The sequence below is a fragment of the Phalacrocorax aristotelis genome, chromosome Z (genome assembly GCF_949628215.1).
Source record: "Phalacrocorax aristotelis chromosome Z, bGulAri2.1, whole genome shotgun sequence".
NCBI lineage: Eukaryota > Metazoa > Chordata > Aves > Suliformes > Phalacrocoracidae > Phalacrocorax > Phalacrocorax aristotelis.
The window spans coordinates 56,693,875-56,706,436 of NC_134311.1; the positions used below are offsets into that span (position 1 = coordinate 56,693,875).

Genomic DNA, 12,562 nt, shown 5'->3' on the forward strand with positions numbered 1-12,562 from the left:
ACAGACTTTTATGCGTGTGTGATGGAAGAACTACTGAAAGCCTTTCCATTAGATGGAAAAAAGAAGCAGAAAACTACACCTTCTACTATAAAATTCTGCTAATGTAATTCTTGTTGTGCTTTAAATACACCCATAGGGCTTTTACTTTCCATCAAGGGAACATAATACCCCTCCTGCATGAGAGCACCATTTGCTGAGCAACTTTACTGACCATTTACAGAACAACTTTTACTGAGTCGTGCTCAGATAAATCAACCTCTACGTTTTTTTGTAACTCACCAGAACTGTCTCTTTATTCTCCCAATAGGGCAGAGGGGCGAGAAATTGATGTCATGGAAAAAAAATCCATTTGATGTACACAAGATTCCAATAGTTACAAATTTAACCCTACAAAAGCTGCATGAACAATGCCCTTTTTCATCCTGTAGAATTAATTTTTTTTCCTCACAGTACAGCTTTCATGATAGGAGCAATCCTAGCACAGGCGGTTTCAGACGACTGCTTTCATTGTAAGCGGTCTCAGTAATTAAACAGGTCTCAGTGGCTACAGACCCTGTTGCGTCAGGTCTATGCTAGTATTTGCTATCACTAAACACAAGAGAAACACAGAGAGAAATTTTAACCTAAAACCAATGGGAATAACCTGACGACCTGTTCATATGTCTGCAGTAAGCAAGTTAAACAAGACATAGTTGAAAAAACTTCGGCCTTGTCCCAGTGACAGAGCACTGAACCTGACCTCTGCTTTAGATGTAGAAGATTCTGACACAGAGAATAATGGCTTCTTAAACACTATTATGGAGAACATAGTAGTATAGTCTAATAGTAATCATAGTTCAAGACAACCATTGGAGAGCTGTGGGAAATTATTAAACATTAACAAGTAAAATGAGTTGCTTCAACATTCATTTCAGTCTGAAAAATGATTTGCTAGGATAATTATTAGCATGCTTATGTCAAAACTTTATGCAAAAATGGCCAGCTTGCAGCTCTGGGCAAAATTCACTTCTGAGTTTCATTGAATTTCACTTTAAGCACTGGCATTTGCTAAAGATAGGAAGAAAAATTCAAGGTTCCACCTATGCTGGAATTTTTAAACACAGAGGAAATAAAGAAGCAAGGGCCTCTGGCAGAAGGTCACTGTCTGTTCAGGAACTCGGTTTTGGAGTGTTACGTTTTGCATGGAAAAAGCAGGGTGATGGGGAAGGGTTAATGCTAGAAGGAAGGGAAGAATAAAACATTGCCTTCAAAACATTTTGGGTTTCCATAGGATTTTAAAACGGGGGAAAAATTGTAATATATTGACTAGCAACATCTTCTCGGTTTTCATTTTGAAATTAATTCCCATCATAAGGTAACATTTCCACCTTTGATAATATATTCTTACAAATCAGTCTAGATGTCTTACTACTATTATCTGCATCATATGGCAGAAAATATATTCTTTTAGTTCTAAAAGATTTATTCTTACCATCCTCACTTTAATGTGGAAAAGCCTAAAAAAAGAACAAAAGCAAACACTGGAGTATAAAATACCAACTACATGCACCTTTCACTATTTATCATTGACATGCAACAACTCTGACCAATTCAAGTACACTGATTAATCACAACTTTTGCCTGTATAATAACAAGCTTAAATCAAGAAATAGAAAACTAGTATTTGGGAATATATGGACTCAAATAACTAGTTTGACTGAAGGTGCTTGCAGCTAAGCGCCTCTTAGGAAGCAGCAAACGCTATGGCAGTAGATGCCCCAGCATCTTCCTCACTGGCAATGCACCGAACCTCTCAGAACCACCTGACAAGACCAATTAAAGCAGGTCTTCAGATCTGTAATTAAGCAGGTTTACTAAAACAATCTGACAACACAACCTTCAAAATTAGCATCTCTGACACCACAGCCAGAAAGTAACTGCTCTAACCAATCTGTCCGTCAGTTGGCTTGGAACAATCTGCAATTAAAAGTCTCTCTGAAGTCCTCTACCAGCAAAAGAGAAAGAACAGTTCATTCAGGAACAAAGACATCATGGAGAAGATAAAAAACTGCCCATAGGGAACCAGTGAAAGTCAGATCCCTGGTTTCTACCAAAGTAGGAGCTGGAAATAAGTAAAAATAAATCCTGACATTTTATTAGACAAAAGCCACAATATGCTGGGGGGGGGGGTGGGGGGGGGGGGTAGGCGGCAGGGAAAGAAAAATAAAAGAGACAGAAAAATAGCCTTTATATATGAAATTTCGGGGGAAAACATACCAAGGGGGGGTGAGAGAGGGAGAGACGGTATAAACATCAGTAAGTATGTCCTAAACAATCTCTGCTCTTATTAATCACAATTCTAAAATGATAAAAAGACCCTCTTTTGGAGTGAAAACAGTCATCACTGTCACATGCCTCATTATGGAAAGGATTTATGTGGTTTCCTCTTAGCAATGTAAACCAAGGCTTGAAAAGTTCCACATATTTTACTGTTCGAAGCCCTCTTACGACAACTACCAGAAACTGCAGTGCTAATCCACATTTAGGAATGAACAGACACATGGGAAGAAAAAGCAGTCAGGAGTTTTGCTCCAAAGTTATTTAGTATATTAAAAAGCTGAAATTTAAATAAAGCAAAGGAGAGTAACTTTAACACAGAACTGAAATTAAGACGTCAGAGTCCTTTGCTCTAATGTTGGCAAGTTTTCACCAAAATTACTTGTGATACGTTGCAGAAAGTATAAACACATGGTATTTATAGCAAACCCCCACTTCTTACCTCAAATCATAGGTCTATATCTGAAGCAAAATTTGGACTCTAAGCCAGTGTTAATAGTGCTGAGTTAAATTTGTACCACTTGAATGCTTTTTATGACCTTTATTTATGTTAAATCAAGGCCTTCTCCAGGAAAGTTGGTAGTTGCAGTCTCTTATGTTTCCTAAAAAGAAAACTAAATATTATGTCTCATTCTTTTTTATTTCAAGTGGAAAAAAGGCCATGAGTACCCAAGCCAGTGATGCATCCACTTTTGTCTGTTTTGCTTGAACAATGACTTCATTTTCAATACTGATCTCATAAGCATAGATTTACTTGTGTCTGCAGAATAAAAGGTGCTCCATAAAAGCAAATTCTATTTCATATCACACCAGTCAAGACTTTTCTAGCTACTCATTGATACACAAATGTAACATCACATACCACTGAACTAGTTTATCCTTTTTTTTCTTATTTAGCTGTAGAACTAGTTTGTGTATCTGTTCAAAAAGACACCAGAGATGTTGATTTACTTGATAGACGGATGGACTCAGGCTTTACCAAAGACCAGATTACTTAATTTTTGGCCCAGTGTCCCCATCAGGTCACTTTGAAGGGGAACTGGAGTTCTACACATTTTACAAGGGCCTTTTAAAATATGCAGTATTTCCATTTGCCAACCAGCATGTTTTCAGGCAATCCTGGTTGAGCCATAACATATACAAATAGGAAGAAACGTAGAAGAGTTTAATAAAAGGAAATCTACCATGAGAACAAAGATTATACCATGTTCTACAGTATTTCAATAAACACCCACTACAGAGATCTTTCATTCACTTCACAGTGAAGGAATCAACCAGAAGACTGAATGTTTGTTGCAATGCTACTTGCTATAGCACACAATAGCAAATGATCATTTGTAAATTATTTTGAGGGCAGAATTTTGAAGCAGTGAGAGATGCAAACATCCAAGTGTGAATTTTGGCCACAATTAAACAGGGAATAAATAATAATGATTATAGTAAAATCTAGCATAAAGTAGGGTCTTAGCTTCTTTGTCCTCTACAGGTTTCCGGCACTACAGTCGTCAAACCACACAGGTTTGTCACAAAACAGAGTGTGCTTTAATGATCCTGCATCTTTAACTACTATGCTGAGGAGACACATAGATACTGCTCATTAAAACTATGGATTCACTTTATTCTTCCCTAGATTCTCCCTTGCAGTCTTCACTGAAAGCCTTAAACTGGTTCTTAACTCCACCACATGGGTAGAACTTCCTTGGAGAGAATTCCTGATCATAGAGGAAAATGTGTCTCTCCTGGTGTACTGAGCAAGAGGAGGGTCTCCCAGTCCCAGAAAAGCAGTTGGGGCAGGGAGGGGGGCCACAGCTTCCTTGGGCAGGCATGCCCTCAAGAGCTGAAGGTAACACCACACTAGAAGTAGAATCATAGACTCACAGAATGTAGTATGCAGCCATATTACAGCTACCAGTGCATACTAAGACTCCCAGTTACAAAGGACTTGAAAGCTGTGTGGAGATCTCATGCAAAACAACCCTCTGCACAAGATGCTCAATTACAGACCCTCTCATGTTCCTTTTCAACCACATTCTAATGCTCATTTTAAAACATACCATCTGCAAAAGCAATAAACATAGAAAAGCTGAATAGACTTCATACTTTTATTTAATTTTTGCCTTTTTTTTAATGCTTAATGGTTTCAACATTTGGTTGTGGTTGGTTGGTTTTTTTTTTTTGGAAACTGGGTCTTTAATGAATGCAGTATTTTATGGCTGTAAAGAATAATTGTTTGAAGAAAAAAGAGAACACTGAAAAAACCCAGAACACTGCCCCCCAGCCTGCCTGATCTAGGCCCAATTTCCCCGCATTTTAATCATATTAAATTCCATTCTCCACAGTTTAAAAGGTCAATTAACGCAAAATAAGTCCTGTTAGATAGGGCAGACACTGGATTCACCTGCCTGTTTGACTCTTGTTGAAAAGTACCTGTAATTGATTGCAAGATAACTACTGTTAAAAGCAGGGTATACTGTCATTGTTCAGTAAAAAATGTTTTATAAACAAAAAAAAATTTGTCTTCTTAATTCAGTCATACCCAGTAATTCCAACGCAGATTTCTTTAATTTTATTCCACAACATACTGAACAAACATTACTGAAATAACTCTACCAGGACCCCATCAGCAAAGACTGGATTTTTTCCACATGGAATAAATATTGGTATCATTTTCCATATGGCTTTGCTTATTTTCAGTTCTGAATATGAAAACAGCACAAACAGAAACAGGCATAAAAGAGTTATCAAATCCTGTTAGAGCCAAAACCTGGACACAAATGGAACACCATAAGGCAAACAGGTTTGGATTAAAAACGAAATTCCAAGTGCTATAGGAAGCAGCAGCTAAACTCAAAACACATCACTGCTTTTTCATCAGACCTTGGGGTTTGGGGGTTTTTTTGTTCTTGTTGTTGTTTTTAAAGTGTTCACAGAAAAATTATTTGCCATTTTGAGAGCCCTAACATGTAAAGCCTGGGGAAAATAGCAACTGTAAGCATTGAAAGGCTATTTCCCACTCCCAGACAAACAAGAACAACTATGTTCCTGAAATCCAGCCAAGCAGCTGTATTTCAAAAAGGTTTTATTCCTAATTTGGAAACAAAGGAGACTGCTTTGTAATGTATTATTTGCATTACCCTAATAATCTAGAAACCAGATCGTGTGCTAGTACATACAAAAAACATAGCCTGTAATTTGGCAGCCTAGACTGTATCGTCACATATTAAGCCTTTTTATTAACAGACCTTTGCTTCATGCAAGTAAGGTGCCAGTGAAATATTTCCAGCAAGACAAAAATTATGTGTTACATAAAAGTAAGGGAAAGAAGGAGTTTTGGGTTCAAACCGCTTCCTGTCTGGCTGTTCATGCTTCATGCAACATGTGACAATTTATAGACTGATCAGACAGCAACCTATAGTCCAGGACAAATGAATCTGGTAGATCGCTCTCAGTAAGGATTAAATTCTGACAGATACTCAGTAACTGCAGTGACAAGTAAGATGCCTCCAACTTCACTGCACTCCTCAGTTTTTACAATGCTGTTTTCACTTCTATAGCACTGTCCCCTATTTGCAGAGACACTTCCTCAGGGTTTATTTTTGTCATGCTTGAGAAAGCGCTAGAAGTGGGGAGAGAAACTGCTCCTTCCGGTATAAAGCCCTGTTTCACTTTCATTGCTCTCTGTAGTTAGAAAATATATGAGGAAGGTCAGTGGGGCCAGATGTCTCTGCAGTCAGCTTGTTAGACACTGTATCAAAGTTATCACTGAAAGAATAATTAACTTACCAGTAGAGAAAACAAGAACTGTGTTGTCCCAAAGACCGTATCTTTTCAGAGCATCAGTAAGATTTCCTACAGCTTCATCCATAAGAGTCACCATCCCTGCATAACGACGCCTCTTTGCATCTTTAATGGAAGAATATGGTTTCATGTATTCTTCAGGGACCTCAAGAGGTTCATGGACAGACTGAAAAGCAAGGTAGAGAAAGAGGGGCTGGGGTGGAAGGGATAGAATGGAAATTAGTTGAACATAAAGTATTAAATGCAAAAGTTACTGCAGCAAAGCAGCCCTAGTTCATCAACAGCTGCAGGCACTGTGTTTTGATTTCTTCTACGCTTCTCTCTTCTAATCTAAATACAAACTAATAAAACATTGATATAGGACTTTTGTGAAGCTGCGGAAAAACTACCAGGTTTATCTTTTCTTCATAACTCAGTTGTTAACAGTTTCATTCTGTGAAACTTCTCCCACTAAACTTTCTGTTCTCATTTTAGAAGAGCTAAATACATGCTAAATCATTTCTATAAATTCATGACTTGTATTATTATAAAAGAAATGGAGAAAGGTAACTGACCAGCGTGTGCAGCCAAAGCTGCTTCTGACAGCAGACAAGGCAAATCTTACCAGCACTACTTCTCATATTTAGCAATAAATGTCCTGCTGAAAAGCCCCCAACGACAGCTCATATGCAGGTCTCTCCATTAATATATCATTAATATTTTTTAAAACATTATTTAGTGCTAAAATTATCAAACTAACAGCTGCTGACTGTACCTTCTCAGTTTTATGATTGGCTATAAGATCTATAGCTCTTTCTGTGAATATATTAGTAGAGTACATGTTTTTAAAACCAGTTGCAACTTCTTCTCCATCTCGGAAGTCCAGAGCACAGCGTGTTATATTCTTTGCTTTGATGAGGACGCAATGGTCATGAGAATAATAATCCTCACTCCCCAGAAGATAGCCTAGAACAGGAAAAGGTGTCAGCATAATGCCATATGAACAGATACATCAGGGGGAAAAGTAAAAAAAAAAAAAAAAAAAAGGTCAAAATTTTAGTGGTTCTGAGCTGAAACACTCAACCAATATTTGATCATCTGTAGTGACATTCCCTGACAGGTTTAATTAGCTCAACATTTAACACTTCATGGAGTTTTTATTGCTAATGTAAATAGTGATTTCAAAACACAAAACATTTTGAAAGCAGTTCAATGACTTTATATTAATAACCTGTTGTCAAATACATTAGCATTAAACTAATGCACTGATACCAAAGACAGTGTATCCAGGTACCACTCTGATTTTTAGTTGGCATGATTTTCTGTATTTCTATTTTCACATAAGACTTCTCCCTCTATTAGAAAGTTCCGGGTTTTTTTTTTATTCAAACACATCCAAATATGAAGCATTTTTTGTCAGCTGTAAAGCAACTTCTGATCCACTGCTGACACCAACTGGTGAAAAAGAGACACTATTATTTAAAGATACCCAAATGAAACTACGCAAAAATTCTGGAGGTATAGATTTGCTCCTATCAAGGGCTATCCTGTAAGCATTGAGTGCCTTTGCTTTTTATCAACCAGAAACAAATCTTCTCAAACTTTTTTGAATCTCAGTAATTATTACTGTGGAAATTAGATTTCAGATTTATTCCCCAATACCCTGAAAAAGATGAATCTGCAAAAATATATTCTTAAGTTCTGAAAAACCAAACTAAAATTGGGGACAAAACCCCAAAAACGGAGGAACTTCACTTGAATTTTTTTCAGCAGCTTCAAGTATACTTGTGCAAACAAGTATGTACAGCAAGAATGAGGTTCTGTTGTAAATACAATATAAACTTCTAATACATTTTTTAGGAGGAAAAAATGGCTTTTGTCCATATGCATAAGGAGAGATTTTGTGGGCAGGCTGCCTACATCAACATGCTCAAGAGCCGCAAGTTGCATTCTTCCATTTTGAGTGCCCAGTGGGGCAGACACTACATCAAGTTTGCTGAAGAATCCAACGCCCCTTAACTGCAATCAACACCTACTGGAATTACATGAACATTACAGGATATCAAACTGCTACATTCTCTGAAAAATAATGTCATGCTGGGCACCCAACGACCATGCCCAGAGCCAGCCTGTGTTAAGGCCCCTGCATTAAGAGACTGCTCGGTCCCTGGGTGAGATTTCAAGAGGTACGCCAGCCTATCTACATCTATGCCGTCAAAAAGATCAAAGCTCCTGTGAAGGGATGGGAGGAGGCACGTATGTTTAAGCAACTGGATTACAACTGATATACATTAGCTTAATTCAGTTGTGAAACCACAGCCCCAAGGTCCCTAAAGAGTCAAAAGAGACAAACAATCTAAATAGGGCAGTTTCTCATCATTTTTTAACACCACATTTATTGCCCATGTTAAGTCCAACCATTACCAAAGTAAGTATCAAATCCTCTGCGGGTTGGAAGGCATTCTTTTCTGTACATCCCTAAATGCCACTTCCCCACCATGTGAGTAACATATCCCGCCTCTTGAAGTAGCTCTGGGAGGAGTTTCTCATCCAGTGGCAAACAGCTGGGCTGGCATGGCCAAATTATCTGGTGTTGTAAACCTGTGTGGATCTAGCAGAGAAAAGAAGGATGCAAGATTAGTTACAACACAGCAACACATTCCTGTAGGCTACTTTATAAGCAGATACAAAAAGAAATAAAGCTACACCAGAGGCTAGCGTTAGTTTTAGGCCCTCCTGTCTTCACCTATGTAGCACCAAGGAAGATGAGGAAGCTGCAGGGGGAGGCCATAGGCAATATGGGGGAAGACAAGGAAATAGCACCACAGGGGGTTTAAAAGATCTTCCCAGGCATAAATCGAGTCCAACAAAACAAAAAAAAAAAGCCAAGCCAAACCTTTTGCAGATTCATCTAAAAACCTCACAGGTAACAATTACCTTTATGCTCTCCTTGAAGGGTAGGGACAACATCTCAACATGGAGCGAAAGATTTTAAATGCGATGGAGATGGGCAAAAAGGCACACAGCAGGGGAAGCTATCAAGCTTTTGCCTGCATAGAGCAGTCACCGCGGGAAAGGGTGATGAAGGCCAAGACAGCACTTTTTGCATTATTCTTCTAAATGTACGTCATATACACATTTATATATTTATTTACATACTCAAAGTGAATGTGAGCACTTTCACAAAAAACCACATTTGGACACTGGGGATAACACAAGTTTTAGACACTGCCCAAATCTGATGTTGAATAGTTCCACGAGTTTCCAGTCTTAACAAATGGTGAATTTTGTACCTCTTCACAAAAGCATAACTGATAACGATACTCTGAGTGCTACACTTTGCTTGATGAAAGAAGCCTCCGCAGTTATCATGTACTACTATAAGCTGACTTCTGTCAACTCCCCTATCTCCTCCAGAAAAAAAACCACACTACCCTAAAGTTAGGCCAGCAAGCACACACATACAAGTATAAATACCTTGTTTATTTGCTAAATATTTCTAGCAATCTGCCTCTGTCGAAGCACAAAATCTCCTAGACCCCCTAGAGCACAAGACATCAGATTTTATAACTCCACTAAGCACTCCAGTGTAGTAAGCTGCATGATTAATTTTTAAAGCATCACTTTAGCAACACTTTGAACTAACTTTTAAATCAAATAAGCCCTGATCTTAGGCAAGTGGGTAAGTAGACTCTTACAAAAGGCCTACCAGTAACTAATTTTCTTTGAGAAAGGAGCTAGAAAAAACAGTTTTTTTAAATGCAGTATTACAAAAAAATATTATTAATATAGTGAAAGACACAAGCTAGCAAAGCATTGCAATTTCTTCCACTGTCTCCAGAAAACATAAAAAGGGAGAGGAAAATAATAATAATTTTTAAAACCCCATCATTTTCATAAACCAATACCTTTGCTCTTCTTTCTTTATGGACTGCAAGATGACTATCAAAATTTCAGGTCCAGACAGGACCAGATTTAGGTTGCTTTTTCAAATCTCTGAGCAATTTTTAGTCGTTCAATGGGTAAAAGAAAACTCCTGTATATTTGTTACGTAACTATTTCCTGCACACAATGTCTCTTCAACTTTATAGAAAAATTGCTTCAATTTTCTAATATTCTTTTACTCATTTATAACAAGGTCAGCATGAAGATGATTAAATTAGCAAGTCAGATTCAATACGATGAATTTAAATCAGGACTGAACTATGAGCATTTCCAGTTTCCACTTTAAAGATCAGATACAGCACTGTCCAGTTAACCCTGAGCCATTTCTAGATAAGCACCTTCAGAGTATAAACTGTATTCTAGAAATAGTCAAAATGAAAAAACGCTTTAGGTTATTTAAACAAAACAATTTAAAGAGTTGTTAAAAAAATCAATTACATCTTCCTGTTCTTTATTATTGACTCCTGGAGTTTCCAGGAACAGAACAAACGTTGCTTGGAAAGAATAAGTATCACCTAGAACAACCTTCCTGCGACAGCAAGAGACAACATCCACTAATACAGGATAACATTTGCTTTAATTCTGAACAGTTTCTTCCACAAACCACTATGGGTAACATGAATGTGCAGGACTTTTTGAGAAAGAGGGGAGTTTTGTCAAATACACTTAACCCTTTGTGAGTTTCTCCTTTCCATCTGTGCTGTATTCTTCCCCCCCCCACCTTTTTTTCCAAAGTTGTAATAAAAAGAAGGGGGATGGGAGGAGTATAGCAGTATGATAAAGTCCAATTCTTATACCTGTGCAACAGGAAAAAATCGGAAAAATCACGACTAGGACTATGAAGCAGCTAAACACCCTAAGGATCAGTCTGTCTGCACTCCATCAAGGGATGCACAAACGTCGACACCTATGTTACCATATGAGGGAGGACACACAGGTTAGGATGCATTTAAACGCTGCATTGGAAAACAAGCTGCATAAACCGAGCACGTAGCGCCCACCTGCTTCTGTCCGCACCTTGACTGTGTGCCTGCCCAGTTCAGAAGCACCTAACAGAAGATGACTACGAGAGGAATATTTTTCATGATACGCTGCCCTGCCTGTTCAATACAGCTGAAGCGTAGAGAGCACTTCAGCTTTCCTGAAGCAGAACAACTTGCACTGAACTCACGCTTAGTTTCTTGCCGAGCCAGCGAGCCGAAAGCGAGCGATATAAGTTTGCCTGCACGTCAACGCAACCGGTTTTCGTACAGCAGCCTTCCCCCAAGCGCATCTTTTCATACCAGGAGGCGGAACTACAGCCAGCGATGCTGAAATGAAGCGGGAGCGAAGCGGCCCCGGCAGCTACCTGCTGACACGCCGCGACGGGCGGCGGGAAGGCGGGGAAGGAGGGAGCGGGGAAGGAGCGAGGGAGGGACGAGGCGGGAGGCGGCAGGCCCGGCGGCTCTCCCGCGGGCACGGCCGCGCCGGGGCAGCGGCCCCGGCAGCAGCCGGCGCCCCCTCGCCCGGCCCCCTACCTGGTAGCGGCCGCTGAGGAGCTGGCTGCGGGAGGGGGTGCAGAGCGGCTGGGTGTAGTACCGCTCCAGCCGCACGCCGCCCGCGCCCAGCGCGTCCAGCCGCGGCGTGCGGATGGCCGAGCCGTGCCAGCCCACGTCCCCCCAGCCCAGGTCGTCGGCCAGCACCAGCACCAGGTGCGGGGCGGGCCGCTGCGCCGCCGCCGGCCGCGGCAGGCAGAGCGGCAGGCAGAGGAGGAGCCGCAGCGGCGGCGGGACGCACCACCGCCGCGCCATCCCCGCCACCAGGAACTGGGCCGCACCGCGGGGACCGCCCCGGGGACGGGCCGGGCCGGGGCGGGGCGGAGGCGGGCGGCTCCTCCCGCCGGGCGGGACGGGGCGGTGGCGGCGGCCGGGGCCGGCCGAGGGCGGCGGCACGGACGGGCCGGGCCCGGGCCGGGGCCGGGGGCGGGGGCGGGGCCGGGGCCGGGGCCCGGGGCTTTCTCCGAGCTCCTGAAGCGGCAAGAATAGCGAGGCCCCGCAAGCAGTACCTGTCGTGGGCTAAGGCGGTGCAGCTTTAGGCCGATTAGTTTAGGAAATGAATAGAAAAAAAGAGGTTGTGAAGTTCTTGCCCGTGTTAGCAGAGTATCCCGCTGGGTGATGCTGGAGTCCATCTCCAGTTCCTAGACGAAACGCCCACTTAAAGCCATGGACCCATTCCTAGGGGAACCAGGAAAGGTTCCCCTTGCAAGTTTGTGTTTCGGGTCAGCTGTGTTTCAAAGGAAGTCAAGAGTTTGAGGACACTGTCCATTCTGGTATAAGCACAGTAACAGCTGGACTGGTGCTTCTGTCTTCATATGCAACACCACGGCAGCTCATCCAGATTTAGTATTGCCAGCAGAGTTTATTCTGTGCACAAGCAAAGTAGGGCAGCTGCAAAACAGCCATGGCCTTGCTGCTTACCAACCCGTGCTACGGCCTGGGAAAGACAAATTGCCACTGCCACTGAAGAAGCAGCAGTGCCGTGCGAG

At 41.2% G+C, this 12,562-nt stretch overlaps 1 protein-coding gene across 2 annotated transcripts in view; it reads right to left on the reverse strand.

Moving 5' to 3' along the window:
- ARSB (arylsulfatase B) overlaps positions 1 to 11,871 on the reverse strand; it is a 64,288-nt gene extending 52,417 nt beyond the window's left edge. The window contains exons 1-4 of one of the 2 annotated variants that reach the window (XM_075078704.1): positions 11,556 to 11,871; positions 8,518 to 8,704; positions 6,869 to 7,059; positions 6,100 to 6,307 (exon numbers count right to left, since the gene is read on the reverse strand). In XM_075078704.1, the coding sequence (XP_074934805.1) occupies positions 6,100 to 6,307; positions 6,869 to 7,059; positions 8,518 to 8,704; positions 11,556 to 11,828 (859 nt within the window). In that variant the 5' untranslated portion in view covers positions 11,829 to 11,871. Of the gene's footprint in view, positions 1 to 6,099; positions 6,308 to 6,868; positions 7,060 to 8,517; positions 8,705 to 11,209; positions 11,517 to 11,555 lie in introns of those variants that run through there. The other variant, XM_075078705.1, reaches the window with a different exon arrangement.
- Between the last annotated feature and the right edge of the window lie 691 nt (positions 11,872 to 12,562).